The 17,023-nt window shown below is 37.3% G+C and overlaps 1 protein-coding gene across 4 annotated transcripts in view; it reads right to left on the bottom strand.

Moving 5' to 3' along the window:
- LOC131039406 (probable peptide/nitrate transporter At3g43790) overlaps positions 1–17,023 on the bottom strand; it is a 206,330-nt gene that overhangs the window by 153,208 nt on the left and 36,099 nt on the right. For all 4 annotated transcript variants that reach the window (XM_057972150.2, XM_057972151.1, XM_057972153.1 and 1 more), the window contains exons 3-7: positions 13,964–14,021; positions 13,743–13,845; positions 13,456–13,558; positions 13,130–13,183; positions 12,885–12,947 (exon numbers count right to left, since the gene is read on the bottom strand). In XM_057972150.2, the coding sequence (XP_057828133.1) occupies positions 12,885–12,947; positions 13,130–13,183; positions 13,456–13,558; positions 13,743–13,845; positions 13,964–14,021 (381 nt within the window). The remainder of the gene's footprint in view (positions 1–12,884; positions 12,948–13,129; positions 13,184–13,455; positions 13,559–13,742; positions 13,846–13,963; positions 14,022–17,023) is intronic.

Below are 17,023 nucleotides of genomic sequence, written 5' to 3'. Positions count from 1 at the left end.
ATGTATTCGGCCTCAGTGGAACTCTGTGCTCCTGATGACTGCTTTCTACTGATCCAGGATATGATGGCCGAACCTAAACTGAAACAGCATCCTGAGATGTTTTTCCTATCAGTTACACTTCCAGCCCAATCTGAATCTATGAATCCGTGTAAATTCATATCAACTCTCATACTTGAGACCAAGCTTTAGAGTACCTTGTAGGTATCTCATGATATGTTTTACTGCTACCAGGTGTATCTCCTTTGGATCACACATAAACTGACTCAAAGCATTAACTGCATAACAGATATCTGGTCTCGTATTTACGGGATACATCAGGGACCCAATCATTTGCATGTATAGAGTAGGATTTGTGGGTTGTGATTCTGTTGCTGCTTCCTTAAATTTATGAAGGTTTGTTTCCATCGAAGAAGTCATAGGTCTGCAGTTCAACATTCCAAATCTCTTCAAAATGTCCAAGGTATACTTACCCTAGTTTAGTATAATGCCATCAGAATTCTGCCATACTTCCAATCCTAGGAAGTAATGAAGGAATCCCAAGTCCTTCATGTCAAATTCTTCAGCAAGGTCTTTCTTGCACTGATCTATGAGGTGATCTTCTCCTGTGATTAGCAAATCATCAACATATAGAATCAATATCAGCATATCACCTTTGTCTTGCTTATAGTAGAGATTTGGATCTGCATCATTCTTTGAGAAGCCTAGCCCTGTGAGATAAGTGTCAATTCTTTCATACCAAACCTTGGGAGCCTGTTTAAGCCCATAAAGAGCTTTCTTGAGTCTACACACATGAGACTCTGCATCATGAATCTCAAACCCTTCAGGTTGCTCGAGATATACTACTTATGTAATCTTTCCATTAAGGAATGTTGTCTTTACATCCATCTGATGTACTTTCCATCCCTTTGTTGCTGCAATGGCTAAGACTGCTCTTACTAAGGTGTATCTGGCTACAGGTGCAAAGGTTTCTTCATAAACAATTCCTTCCTTTTGTGAGAACCCTCTGGTTACAAATCTGGCCTTGTGTTTCTCAATGCTGCCATCTGCAACATGTTTGATCTTGAAAAGCCATTTGGAGGAAACCACAGATTTTCCAGCTGGCCTAGGAACAATCTCCCAAACATCATTTTTCATAATGGACTGATATTCCTCAGACATGGCATTCTTCCATACTTGATGTTTGAGTGCATCTGATACATTGGTAGGTTCAGCTTTTGAAAGATCATTCATGAGGGCAACATAGCTGGTGAATTTATTAGGCCTTTTGCTTTCTCTGAAGGTTCCTGAAGGGGCAACATACTTCTGAGCTTCTTCTACAGTTTTGGTGGCCCATTATGGTCTTTTCTTGAGATTTTCTCTAGGTGGGTTTTGAATCTCACCTTCATTTTCCTCAAGATTCTCCCTCTAAAGCTCAGGGGCAAGATCTTCATCTATGCTAGGGGCAAGAACATGGGCTTCAAGTTCCATGGAACTTTGGGCTCTTTTGAAGGCTAAGTCTTCTTCAAAAATTACATCCCTACTAAGTTCAATATGCCTTTGACCAGGTATATAGATTTTGTAAGCCTTGGAGGTTTCACTATACCCAACAAGTATTCCCCTTTTCCAGAAGACTCTAGTTTTGACCTTTTCTCTTTAGGTACATGAATATAAACAGGGCACCCAAATATCCTAAGATGGCTAATATTTGGCTTTGTTTTAGTAAAAACTTCCTTAGGGGTTTTGTCTTCAATATGGGAGTGAGGACATCTATTTTGTATATACACGGCAGTGCTGGTGGCTTCTGCCCAAAGATTGGTATTTAGGTTTTGATCAAGGAGCATAGCTTTGGCAGCTTCTACAATTGTCCTATTTTTCCTCTCAAATACCCCATTTTGTTGAGGATTATAAGATATAGTAAGCTCCCTCTTAATCCCAACATTTTTACAAAAATCCTTAAACAGATCTGAGGTGTATTCCCCCCCATTGTCAGTTCTTAAGGTTTTAACTTTATTTCCTGAGGAGTTTTATGTTAGTGATTTAAATTATTTGAACCTATTAAGGATCTCTTCTGATTCTTTACATTTCAGAAAGTAGATCCAAGTCTTTCTAGAGTAGTCATCCACAAATATTACATAATACAAAAATCCTCCTAAAGAGGGTACAGACATAGGTCCACATACATCAAAGTGGACTAATTCTAAAACATTACTTGTTTTCCTAGTACTATTTTGAAAAGAACCCTTGGTATTTTTACCTAGGGCACATCCCTTGCATGCCCCTGAATGATACTGATTTAACTTGGGTAAACGTGTGACAATGTTTTTGATAGATGATAAAGCTTTGAAATTCAGGTGCCCTAGTCTTCTATGCCAAACTTCATTAGCATCTACAACTTCATGGATTAGGGCTAGGTTGAGCTCTATGCACAACTCATACAGGTAGCATTGTCTTTGACCAATGGTTTTGGCTTTCTTAATGGACGAATTCTTTGGCCAAGCCAACACTTTGGTGTCCATGAAGGTCACCCTATACCCATTATCCTCTAGTGCTGAGATGGAGAATAGGTTCCTCTTGATGCCTGGGACATATAGTACTCATGTAAGCTGTAATGATAAGCCTGACTTCAGTCTGATGGTGCAGGTTCCAATTCCTCTGACTGGATGTGCAGAGTTATCTCCGATTGTCACTTCCTCATCAGTCTTCTCTATCATGGAGTCTTAACACTTCTCTAAAACCTGTAATATGTCTGGATGAGCCACTGTCGATCAACCATGAGTTAGCTTTGTTTGATGCTTGGTTTGAAAGTGCTGAGTAGAGTACATATTTCTCGGAGTCATCTTCTCCCTTTGATTTTCCAGCTTTGGCAAATGTAGCTTGTTGTTTAGCCCTTTCAGGACATTTAGCAACATAGTGCCCAAATTGGTCACACCTGTAACATTGAATATGGGAGAGATCCTTCTTGGAGGTATTCTTGCCTTGACGGCCTTTCCTCTTCTTAAATTGTTTCTTCTTGCTTTTCTTATTGGAGTTCGTATTTAGGACTTGGAGATCTTCATCTATATTCTTTTGTTTGATCCCTTTCTTATTTAACCTTGACTCTTCTTGAAGACAATCTGCTCTTAGCCTCTCAAATTTTGGATATTTAGCCCTTGCACTGATACCTTGGACGAGCGTTTCCCATATACTAGGCAACCCATCTAGGGCAATGAGTGTTAACTCTTTGCTTTGGATCTCATATCCAAGTGTTGCTAGTTCATCCCTTAGGGCTGATATCCGCATGAAGTAGGCATTGATTGACTCCCCTTTGATCATACTTATATGATTTATTTCTCTTTTTAAGGCCAAGGTTCTACTTGCATTGGATATCTCAAATGCATTTTCAAGTGCTTTGAACATATAGTAGGTCGTCTCATGTTTCTTTATGATAGGCATAATATTATTCCTCACCCCATCAACTTTGATTTTTATGGCCTTTTCATTGCCTTCGATCCATGTCGTTTTGTCAGGTTCATTTTCAGGTTCTTTAGATTCCGCTTTTACAAATGATTCAACTTTATTTTCTCTTAGAATCATCTTAATTCTGAACTTCCATGCTGAGAAATTGTCACCTCCTTCGAGCCTATCCTCGAATTTGATAGTGTTGGCTATTTGGAGAAATGCGATGTTAGATATATTCTTGACTTGAATTTTTCACAAATTTGAAAGCCGAAGGTTCGATCTACCGGCACTCTAATACCATGTAAATGTTTTTCAAATTCCAATTCAACGATCAAGGCATATATATAATGTCGTTGTATTTCAATGTAAATGTTTATCACAATATAATTGTTCTGGTGATTAATTATATTCTGTGTATTGCAAGTGGAGATAGAGCATTAATAATTTCGATGTCTTCTCCATTTATCATTGATCGGTATATATAAAAAATAGGGATGATCAAGTGACACCTTGATCGTGCCTTTTCATTTGCAATACGTAACCAATCCAATGCCGATATTAATCGGTGTCAATGCGTAACAATGAAGTCCGATAACTAATCAGTGGCATCAACAATGAAGCCCAATAACTAATCAGTGGCATTAACAATGAAGCCCAATAACAATCGGGATATCAAGGTTACTGTTTATTGTTAGATTGCAATGTTTACATATTAACACAGATCGTGAAATACGATCCTAGCATGATCGTAAATTTAACATCAGTTTGCATGATTATAATCAATAAAACCGATAATGCACCATATATAAGGAGAGATATTATAATAGTAATATCAGATGATAGAACAAATGAATAATAAGTGAAGTCTATTATAGTCTATCGATGAGATAGATGATTGAATGAGAGACTTCATTTATCTCTCATTCAATCATTTATCTTACGGAAGCTATCATGTATCAACAGAGGGGATGTGGTAAAGAAATGTTGCAGAAGTAAGGTGGAAGGGATGTGGGGGTAGGATAAGTGTTGCAGTGGGTAGGAGTTAGGAAAAAAGGAAGTTTGGGGAAGTGATGAAGAAGGTGTCGGGTAATAGGGATGTATAAGGGATAGGCTAAGGGGAGTAAAAGGGTAAGGGGGTGTCGTGGGAAAGGAAGGTGGGTAGTGGATGAGTCGGTTAGGATGGGATCGGGGTAGTGGAAGGTAAGCTAAGGGAAGTAAGGGGGTAAAGGGGTGTGAGATGTGAGTTAGAGGGTGAAAGAAAGGGAAGTTGGGAGGTATAAGGGATGGAAGAAAGGTAGGAGGTGGGGGTGAGAGTGAGAGGAAAGAAGTGGGTAAGGAAGGGTGTAGGGATGGGATGTTAGGAAATGGGAAGGTGAAAATGGTAGGATATGGAAGGATGAAAGATGAAGAAAGATGGAGGGATAAGGAATGAAAGATAGAGGATGGAGGGAGAAGGATGGGTGGAAGGTAAAGGATATGGGGTGAAATGGAAGGAAGTGAGGGGAAGAAGAAATGTAGGATGAATGGAGAATGGGAGAAGGTGAAGTGAGAAGGTAGAAAGGTGAAAGAAAGGGAGGGATAGAAGATGTAGGTGAGGTGGTGATGATAGGTGAAGGTGAAGAAAGGTAGTGAAAGGAGATGGGAGTAAAAGGTGAGGGGAAAGGTAGGAAGTGATGATGTAAGGATGGGAGGAAAGAAGGTGAAGAAAAGTTGGAAGCAAATGGAAATGGAAAGGGAGATGGAAAGGTGATGAATATGGTGAAGGTATAGGGGGGTGGGAGGAAGGAAGTGGAAGGTGGCGAAGGGAAGGAAGGGAAGATGGAAGGGCTATAGGATGAGGAAGGAGTGAGATGCAAAGATGGAAGGGTAAAAGGGAGATGGCAATGGTAGGGAATGGAAATGAGGAGAGATGGAAGGGTGGAAAGGATAGGGGATGGAAATGAGAGCGATCGGGTTTGAGCACCTACGGGCAATGTTGGGAGAAGTGGAAGTGAAAATGGAAGTGGAAGGAGGGATTGCGCTCTTGCTTGGGCACCAGGAGTCTTAAGTCGCACATTGGAGGGATCAATGGAAGTGATGTCAATGCCACGGTTGAGCAAAGGAAATGCTGCCAATGCCTTGGTTGAGCAAAGGAAGTGCTGATCTAGGCAATCAAAGGAAATGCTTAAGTCGCACATTTGGGAGGTCAAAGGAAGTGCTCCAAAAGTGGCAACTTAGTACTCTTAACTCATTTGTTCCAAGCCACTTGATGGTAATTTGAACTCTAGCTCCTTCTTCCTTAAAATATTGACTCTCCAAAACAAATCTGCCTCAGCCAAATTTGCATTTGAACTCTGATTTTGCAAGCAAAAGATGATGATTATTGTGAATCATTCACTTCCTAAGCCCTGAAAACTAACTGACCTCACTTCATCTCAAAGAGAGAGTCCTAACTTGATCAGCTCTTGACCAACTACACCAATTCCAAACAAAAGGCTAATAGCAAAAGACTCTACAACTAACCTAGAAAGCAAAAAAGTGGGCGTTCCCATTTGCAATGGGGAGATGTGTGAAAATGTCACAACACCATCTTGTAGCAAGTATAAGGTGATTCTAGTAGTTTATTATTTGCAGTTTAAGAGTGTTGGTGATTATTCTTGCCAACCATACGATTGAAGGGAGATGAGAGTCTTGTGGGAGCTAGTTGTACATCTCATAGTACAAGTCATGCCCCTATTTGCTACGTGTGATAATTTTTTGTAGGTTTGTTGCAAATATTGGGTGTCTTTCATTGTTGGGAAGTGCCTAAGGTTTGGGAGTGCAAAAATATCGTTTTTAGAATGATCTTTGGTGATTAGAGTGAGGATTAATGCATTTTTATCTACTTTCATTGATGATTCAGTTGCAAATATAATCATTTTCAGACCTATACATGTGATTCCTAGTTATTACTTTGGTATATCTATTTTCTGTTGGTGTGTAATCATGCTTAGGTGGAACCTTGCTTATGTGGTAAGCTGCATAAAGAGGTAGTTAGGTAGTTGAGATATTTGAATCAACCTTTCCTTGCAAAAGTGGGAATTCCATTGGTCATTCTCCCTTAATATTCACCTCCATTCTAATAAATGCATCATTTTATTTTGCTTCAATTTACTTTCATTGTTGTTTCCATTTTTGTCTGCTTAATTTTTACATGGTATCAGAGCATTTCTAGTGCCAATGGAAATGCAAAGAATCTGTTTGTGAGTTGCATTTAAATTAAAGTTGGAGGAAAATTCTATGAGATCGCAGGTTTGGTGATCATGGACCTTTGACAAAATTTTGGTTACACTTTTGGCATGAAGATCTACAAATTTAAGGCCAGGTTTGCAAATTATGCAAATATTTGCACTCTACTAATCAAATCAGGTCAGTGTTTGCACTTTTCCCTCAAATCATGTCAATATTTGCATCAAGGAAGTCCATTTAAGTTTTGAAGTAATGATCTACTCAAATCCATTAAATTATCTTGACATATGCATTTATTTTGAGTTGATCTGTCTAATTTACTTAAAGGTTGTGAAATCAGCAACAAATTTGCATTTATTTACAATCGACTATTTGAATTTTTCTTAGATCAACTTCTTTTGCTGTAATGTCCCCTTCTCAGTTCCAAACTGATGGATGGAGTCTTAGCCTATTTTGGAAACCCATAGGCTAACCAGAGACTAAATTAGGGTTTATGTCTTCAGGAAGGTTTTTAGAGGGGTGTTTGCATAAGTTTTACAGTTTGCTCTCTAGATTCTTTCTAGGTTTTTCATGAGCTTCAGGATGTTATAACATGCATTCCAATAAAAGAAGATCTTTGAATTTACTATTATTAGTAAATTGCGACGGTTGTTTGCTCTCTAGATTCTTTCTGGTTTTTTCATGAGCTTTAGGATGGTATAACATGCATTCCAATCAAAGAAGATTTCGAAATTTACTATTTTTAGTAAATTGTGATAGGCTAATGGTTGTTTGCTTTATAGGGTTTTTCTGGGTTTTTTGAGAGCTCCAGAGTGGTTTGACATGCAAATTTTCCGAAGATGATTTCCGGACATACTATTTTTAGTAAGTCACGACAGCTGCTTAGAATATGCTCAAATGGAGATTGGAGTCACTATTTTAAGTAGTGCTATTTTTAGTAAGTGTTATTTTTAGTAAATGTTATTTTTAGCAATACAGTTGTGCAGCTAAGTAACACTTGGGTTCTATTCTCAACAATCCTATTCAACAGTGATCTCTTCAAGATTCTTGGAATCTATTTTTGGTAAATAAATAAATTTGGTTATTTATTTAATATTATTTTCATGACTTTACTTGAGCCATATTCAATATATTTTTTTGTAAAGTCAAAAAAGGTGTTTTTGGGCATCCAAGCTAGACTTAGAGAATGAGGAATATTTTATTGAATAGAAATTCATATTTGGCATCCAACTTTGGGAAAAAATAAAAAGGAGCAAAAAATATAAGTTATATTTTATTTCCCTAATGAGGCATCCACTTTGGAGAGAAAAGTGAATTCAAATTTATGGGGCTCAAGTCTATAAATAAGACCCTTCTCTCCTTCATTTGGTTATGCTAGAATTTGATAACGAAGTGTTGCTGAATTGCTTTCAGAGACTTGGCTTCGGGGTTGCATGCCCTCCTAGCTCATCTTCAGTTTTGAGTTTGAAAGATAACTCCTAGCTGATAGAGTGATCCCATTCAGAGATTACCAGTGGATTTCAAGGAGTTTGGTGTGATAAATTGGTGAAGAAACCCTACAGCTGATCTACATTTCTGCTCATTCTGGTTGGAGCTTTCATTTGAATTTTGTGGGTTCAGATTCAAAAGTTGCATATGCTATTGGCGCCCATTTTCTCATACTTTGGTGGTTTTTGGTGGAGTGGCTCAATTCTTATTCCAGATCAAGTTGCTGTTGTTTGCCCTAGTTCGATTTGCTGATTTTTGGGCTGGTAACTTGGTCATTGCATTTCTGATTTTAGTTTTATCTTCCTTGCACAGGTAGCGTATGTAATAATTTGTTTAGTGGTACTAAACAATATTTTGTACTCTTTTTTTGGAAGCTAACTTTCCCCACTGTGCAAGTGGAAGTGGCTGGTTATTCCGCCAAGTTTCTATTATTCAAGCTTTAATAAATTTGTAGTTCTCCCACTGAACAAGTGGAAGCGACTGGTCCAACCGCCATCATGTAGTATTCCAATTGTTTAAGTTTTCCTCCCACTCATAAGTGGTTGAGATGTTATTTTGCTAATGCTAACGAGTGTTGAATGTTGTGCTAAAAATAAAAAAACTAAGGGGGACATTTCATTTGAATTTAAATGTTTGCAATTTTGACCTGTATCTAGTAATTTTGGAGTAGATCATTGCAGCCATTTGTGAATCCCTACCATATTGACCTATATTTGGCCTACTTTCCATCTCATCTATGGTTGGCCATGCTAACAACGAAGTGCAAATTGACTTACCTTGGCGTCAATTTTGATGCCCCTTTGGCATGGATTTTGACATCCACGCAATGTTTTGGTGTTGACTTTTGCAGTTAAGCTACCAAATAGAGCCTCAAATTGACTCAATCCCCTCATCACATAAATATTTAACCTTTGGTTCTTTCCAACCTAAAGGGGCTTAAAATCCACCTCTATTTCTCCTTTCATTTTCTCCAAATTTGCAAAAGCAATTCATTTGTAATTTGTAATTTATGCAAAGGCATAATAAAAAAAGTTGTAATGCAACTTTAGGCATAGAGGCAAAAAAATGAAAATTCAATTAGCAACTCAAAATTGAGAGCCAAGTTTTTTTAAGTGGTTATTTTTTCATGCCCAATCTATTGCGATTGATTCTACACTAAAACTATAAGTGTCATTTTTCGCTCCAAATTGGAGTTACCTACACATTGCATTATAAAGTGTCAAATTTTATTTTATTTTTTTTGAGGGGGGGCGCTCTACTAGTAAATCAAAGGGGGGTGTACTTTGAGTTGTGTCTTGTATACTTCCACACTTCCTTCTTCATTTTCAGTTTGGGACACATGCGGGATTCTTTAGGTACCATTGTAATCATAAACTGAGATAAAGTTCCATTTTGGGGGGTTCATCATGTCTCTTGATTTTTTTCCATCATTTTGTTGGCCTAACTTTAGAGATATTTTCCTTAGAAACAAGGGACAAAGAATCACTACCTTGAGCAGAATCTGTTGCCCTATTTCCTTGAGATTGTTCTTGAGCCACATAATTGAACAAAAATATGCATGATCAACAAAAATGATAAGGTCCATGGACTAATATGTCTTACAGTTTCTAAAAAATGATTACATCACATAGAACACACCAAATGCCCTCACTAATTGAACCATCGTCCAATAGCTGTATGGAGACCTTGGATCCTTGCCTAAAAGTGATGTTTCCTTAGATGATTTGGTGACTTTTGATGCCCCATCTACCATTGATGACACTCTTATAGTACCTATTGCTACTTCCAAGTTCAAAGTTGCTTCTTCAATAGCTTCTAGTGGTTCAGTGCAGCAGGCTATTCATCATCTTTCAAATACAGCTACTTGCAATGAGTACTTGACAAAGATTGCTAGTTTGTTTCATGAGTCCTATCATGTAGACTTGGAGGACAATATTGAGGATATCCATATTCTCTTTGATTTTTGCTCCTATGAAGTTGCATCATCTTCTTCGAATGTGGCAAGGGCATATTCGGACCCTCTTGGTCTTTCTCTACATCATCATTTGTCACATTTTGGCATTGGTGTGGAAACATTGAGAAAAATTTGAAGGGATCATAATTGAGTTTTCTTTCCTCATATTCCTTTTAGGAATGGGAAGACAGCTTACATACTTTCGTGGATATAATTCTTCCTAAGGGGAGGAATGTTGTTCAATGGTCTAGCATCATCTTCAGCGTTCATTATCGGGCATCTACCATCATTGTAGGAGATGCTACATTGAGGGGTGGCTGCATGGTCTTTGTTCTTCTTCTCTTTTATGGGAAGGATTTTTTCCTCACATGGGGTTTTGTTATTCTCATCTTTTAGAGAACATATTCTTTACCCTCATTTTGGGGGGAGTTTTTTTCCCATAGGATTTTCTTCTCGTCATTATGGGATGCATTGCACTTGGGTACTTTATTAGGCTTTGTTCCTAGGACCCACTCTCTTTCACCTAAGCTATGCTTAAGGAAGGGAGAGGGGAAGTTATTGGTGTATAATCATGCTTAGGTGGCAGCTTGCTTATGTGGCATGTTGGTTACAGAGGTAGTTAGGTAGTTGAGAAATTTGAATCAACCTTTCCTTCCAAAACTGAAAATTTGGTTGTTCATTTCTCCCTTTATATTCACATCCATACTAATGCAAACACATTATCCTCTATTGCTACAATTTGCTTTCATTGTTGTTTCCACTTTTGTTCATTTCTCCCTTTATATTCACATCCATACTAATGCAAATACATCACCCTCTATTGCTGCAATTTGCTTTCATTGCTGTTTTCATTTTTACATCTTCTAGTATGCTTGAATGTAGATTGTGAGTAGTTTTAAGGTGTCTTCCAGCCTTTGAGTCTTTTGGAGGTGTACTTTAGTGCTTTTGGTGGTTTATTGATCTGGTTGGAGTATACCAGCACTGCAACATTCATATCAGACCTGCATTAATAATTTGCCAACAAGCAAAAAGTGCTTTCAGACGAGCATCAGTTTCCCTATCCATCCCTTCAAGATATATTGTGGTCATTTTCAAGTTGGGTGAATTGTTCATGATTTTGGGCTCTTTGGGTGTGTTACAGCAGTTACATTTTTATCATCGGCACTTATTACCAGCAGCTAATCTTCCTATTTGGTAATAATAATGCATTGGCTCTAACTTTGTAGTCCTTCAAAAGGTTATACTGCCGAACACTTACCTTTCTAAGCATTCTATATTGTAACACTGGATGGTAGTATCGCCAATGAGTTGACCTTATTATTTGTTGATGTGCTTACCCCAATAAATAAGTGGTTAATTTGTATTAAGTTTTCCCATTGAATAAGTGGAAGGGCCCATTTCACTCGCCAATGAATTAAGTTGAAGATGCTCTTTTTCATTTCCTATAATGCATATGCACTCCAATGAATAGTGGTATTGGCTGGCTTGCCACCTAGTGCTTTCCTTTCAGTTGTTGAATTTCAGGTGATTGCAATCCTGAACACCATATGCTCTCACCTTGCTCATTCCAAGATTTGAGTGATCAGAAAGTGGAAAGGAAGTTGCTTGCATCTCAATTTCAGTTGATAATATTTTCATAAAAACAAACAAAAATCTAGGGTGGTTATTACACAAGAGGGTTTTCATCCTCTAACAAAAAGATGAATATAGATGCTCAATCTTCAAGAAAGGGATTTTCAACAACAAACAACGGATTATTTTCCTTAAGCCCAGATCCTTTTATAATCACTTGTTTGTTATTTTTAGCCCTCTAGAATAAGTCTCTAGAATTTATTTTTCTTTTAATTTTAATATTTCAGTTTGTCCTCTTTCCCTAGCGACACTTTTGACAATATCTTTTTATCATATCACTTTTATTTACTTTATAATTTTATGATAAAATATAAGTTATCTTTTTATATTATTAAAGTTACTTTTTAGGCAACTTAAATTAAATTATTAAATAATTTTCTTCATCCAATTCAGGGGACATGGCAAGGTGCAACACATAAATTGGACTTTGGGACTTTTCAATAATTTTCTCTATTACTGTAATTGGAACTTTATCTTGTTTTACAGGGATGTCAAGCATCCTTGTAAGATAAGCGTATACTCAAATCAAAAAAAGAAGAGGTTTCAATAGTCATTAAGGGTAATTTAATTAATTACAAATGTAAAACTATTTTACCATTAAATGCAATTTAAGCACATTGTATGAACACAGTCCTAAACAAAGAGATCATGCTCTAATTTTATTAGCATAAAGTAAATCTTCCACCAGGATCTTACAAATTCAAGAGACCTCCTCCAAATAAATATGTATAATTGCATAAAATTATAATCAAGAAGGTGCAAGCCTTGAGTATGTAACACTAAATCTGTCCATCAAAATGTGATCTAGTGCCAGGTTAGCGCGCTCATTTTGCAAGCAACTCAAGATCAAATCCTTAAAGGGCATGTTTGTGGTGTAAAGGAAGCTTCCAAGATTATTTGGGCCTACCTACAACCTTTACATCCCCCCTAATGTGCTGATGGAATGGAGGTTTACTCACTCACAAGAAAAGGGCACAAAGCTTGAGTAAAAGAAACTGTAGACAAATTTTGGCCTAGTGATACAATTCAAGCTGTTTGCTCCATCAACAAGAGCAATATCGTTTCCTTGGGTAGTCACACAAAAATATAATTATGTAAGATGATGTGCATTTCTAAAACATGGCCTTAATTATTTAAATCATCAAAAAAATTCAAAATTCCCTTAGAAGCAGTAACTAAGAGATACCTGAGCGAAAAAACCTCCTAATGCTGGACCGATGATCAAACCTATCCCCCACATTGTACCAACCTGAAAATTAAATGAATGACATATTAGGTTTCTTTGACATCATATAGAAGTCCTAAAAACATAAGCATCTGAGACCATTTGAAACCTTTTATGCCAAATGAACAACATGATAACAATAAACATCCACCAGAAATTTATCTTCTTAGGGATAATGAAACAATTAAGTTGAAGAAGAACAATACAATAGATAGCCCAAAAGCTTGATGTTCTTCTCTGCAAACTTCTGATGCATATGCCTGCACACAAAAGCAGTAGCAATCCACCCAGCAATATGAAAGAGAGAATTTATAAATCGAAAACCACCGAGTTGCTAAGAAGATGAAAACAAAAGCATATTTCATACACGCTAATATTGTACAACTGTAAAAAACAGAAAACAATGGATGTGTCCATCAATGTTTATTTTTTCATACAGGGATTTTTTAGATTTAAAAAGGATTTATTTGATTTCATTCCAAAATTTAAAACTTTGCTTTCAACAAGTTTGGAAATCAAACCACAATATTACCTTTACTGGGCCAATCATTCCATTGAAGCTTCCAAGAAGAAATCTCGTTGCAATAGCCATCCAAAAATTAACGCTCATTCCAAATAGAGTATTGAATATAATTCTACAAAATAATAATGCACAAAAAAGGTTAACTCAAAACAGGTTCATCTGGAATACAACTTTATCACAAGACAAGGTCGTTACCTAGTACTAAGAGAGTTTTCTTAAATTGAGCCAAAGACAATCTACGCAGAATAAATTATAAGATTATGCAACTATGTGAAACAGTAAAGATTTCCACTGACACTGAAGCAGCACCAATAAGCATAACAGGTTTGCGTCCATATTTATCTGCAGCCATTCCCCAAAGTGCAGAGGTCAAGAATCGCCCAAACATGAAGGATGATCCTGCATCAATTGGATTCCAAAAAATACAATGATTAAAGTCCATTAGTGATATTCAACAAAGTTTGATCAATGCAATGACAGATACAATTTTATGAACAAATTAGTAATACAGACTGACCAATGTAGCCTGCATAGTATCCAATATCTTGTGTCTTTGCAATATGAAAATCCTGTACCTATCGAACATATATAATAATATAATTAGAATAAGATTGTAATTCTACTTGCACATAATGTCATATAAAATATCTAGAAAAATGTTTGGGTGAAAAGAAATGAACACAATTATATCTCATGTATCATAGCATTTCTATTAGTTCTTTCTAAGTAGTAGTTAAAATAAGCACTTCTCCAAAGATCTTTCCCTGCCAAATGATATGATTTGATTAAGATACAGTTTTCCAATGAGAATGCAACATTTTTTATTTTCTAGTTTAGAATAGCAAAATTTAGAAAATGAGAAGAATTGACTTGGTTTTGTTTTTTCTGCATCAGGTTAGGAAATTTAAGTAATGCATTGTGAACGATTGGCTTGGTCTTGATAGTTTTGTGTCAATTTCTGAAATTGAGTTTCATAGATCATATGGTATTGATTGAGATGACCAGCCTCCTAGATGGTTGACAATTGAGTAATCAGAGAAGAAACTACAAAAATCATCTGCTCTCCATTGCTAGTAAGTTTCAATCCTGTTAAAGAGTTTTTTTCTTTCTAAATATATTATTTTTCCTGTTAGATTTCTAGTATTGGATAAAATATGCAAATCAATGAATATTTTAGAAACTTACTTTAATCAAATAACAGAAATAGCAAAATCTAAATAGTATAAAATAGCCAGACTTGAAAGACCAATTCAGAAATACTAAGAGGGGGTGAATCAGTATTTCAAAACTTTTACAAATTGAGACAAATGAAAAGAACTAAACACAATGACCAAGAGAACACAAATATTATCTCGTGGAAAACCCTTTTGGGTAAAAAACCACAGCATTGAAATCTTTCATTAAAAATGGACACCAACCCTATTACAAAAATGAGCTCCAACTCACACCAAGAGCACCAACTCAACCTTGCCAAGGCACCAACCTCGGCAATTGTATATATAAAAACTGACTTAACAATGCAATTCAAACTCCAATCCTTTTCTAAACTACATAGCATTCAGATTTTATGATCACTGAACAAAGTCACAGACTCACAAATGATATCATTGATTGAGATGTTCACTGTTTCTTTTTCAAAAATATTATCAGACTGTTGCATTGTCAACCTATATAAGAATAATTGGTATTTACTCCTTCAGAGCTCACAAATGTAAAACTATCAAAGTAAATATGAACAGCATCTTATCCATATACCAGTGACAACTCCACCCAGTTTCAAAACTAATATCAAACTCATATATTTAGACCTCCATCTCCTCTTTCAAATTTAAGTCTCAACTTCAAATATATAGATCTCAAGCATATACAATCGTTTAGAACAATGTAACTGTATATTCATAAAAAACGATTCAATAAACTTCACCAAAACACAGCAGACTAAATGAGGCCAACTTCGCTGTACATTCTCATAAACTCACACAATCTCTGCCCGATAACAAACTTCACCAAAACAAAAAGATACGTTTTTCTTGAAAAACCAAGAAAAACGGCTTACCAAATACACACCAATAATACCACATACGAAACTCATAAACAGTGCCAAGTAGATGAGAACCTGAATCCAGCCTTTTCAACAAAAATACTCTTTTTATTCAAAATAAGGCTCTAGTTGTTGTCACAAAAGTGTACCCGCTTGATGAACAACCTTGATCATCAACCTTGTGCAACATGGAAACAACCTCCCAAGTGTGGGACTTATAGAGTGAGGTTGAGTCTCCAGAGACGGTCGGCTTCCTTTCCAATCTAAGTGCAAGTGTTGGACTAACCCATCACTGATAAATCCTAATCTATGATTTGACAGGGAAAAGGGGGAAAGAGGGGATGCTTGAAAGGGGGGAAATAAGGTTTGCACCTAGATTGAAAGTGATCTTCCTGCCTACAAATGCACGAGATATCAATGAAAACTACCAAAGTATGCACAATTTCCTATTCTAACCAACCCCTTAAGGATATGCAAAGGTTAGAATTCTGAAGGATGAAGAAAGGAAAAAACAATTCACAGACAACATCCACAAAGGCATTAACACAGTCACATATAGCTAAGAACTAGAAAAGAATGTAGTTACAAAATATTAGAGGGGAGGAGATCAGATCAAGGACGATTTGATGGCGTGTTGAATTCGGCTCTGAGAGCGTCCTTTGCCTCTGGAAAAGCAAAATATCCCTGCAAGGAAGATATCTATGTGCAGAACGCATCTCTGATAGCATGCAAGGCACAAAAGTCTTCATACCGCATTGAATAAGCATGGGCAGCATCTGAAATCGGCTACAAGAGTCACCTCTGGAATTATGACCATGAATCCGGCAGCTGGGATGAAATTGGATTGCATTCGGGGCGTTGACCAAGGCAAAACTCGGATTCGACCACTTGGTCGGCAACCACCGCGCGCAGGGATTTAAATTTTCGACAACCCCTGCAAAATTGAACCTCGGCCCTTCGATCCTCCAGATCGCGCAAAGATGGACACGCGAGATCGAGCCACATAGTCCCCCTACAGGGCTCAATAAAGCTTTAAAACATGGTCGTCGAATCGGGCCATTATGAAGATCTGACGACTACCAATGACTAATGTGGCGCTCCGAGCCCACACTTCTTTCTGCTGTGTGACCGTCGAGCGACCTTCTTACCGTGCGGGATGGTGGGGGCAACAATCCCCCTTCTATTTGGTCACCCCGTACGGCCATCTTTGTGCATTCTTATTCAATGCGGGATGGCAAAGAAAACCCCCACACTTTTCTTTTCCATATCCGACGCGCATCATTTGGGCCTTCACTTACCTTGCAGAATGGAGGGGAAAGCCATCCGCCCTTGTCTTTTGTTGCCCCGCAACACTCTTTCCTTGGCACTTTTTGTCTTGCTGAGTGGCGGGTAGCATCACCAAGAACTTGGTTCCCATTACCCCGCAAGCATCATTTTTGATAACTTATGCCCACACGGGGGGAAGAAAGGAACTGACTTCCTTACCGTTCCCGCCATACAAAACTTGTGCGGCCATCTCCTTAACCCGTCGCAGCC

This window comes from Cryptomeria japonica, chromosome 10 (genome assembly GCF_030272615.1).
Source record: "Cryptomeria japonica chromosome 10, Sugi_1.0, whole genome shotgun sequence".
Taxonomy (NCBI): Eukaryota; Viridiplantae; Streptophyta; class Pinopsida; order Cupressales; family Cupressaceae; genus Cryptomeria; species Cryptomeria japonica.
The sequence above is the reverse complement of the archived record's forward strand: the minus strand, read 5'-3'. Positions and strand labels throughout refer to the sequence as shown.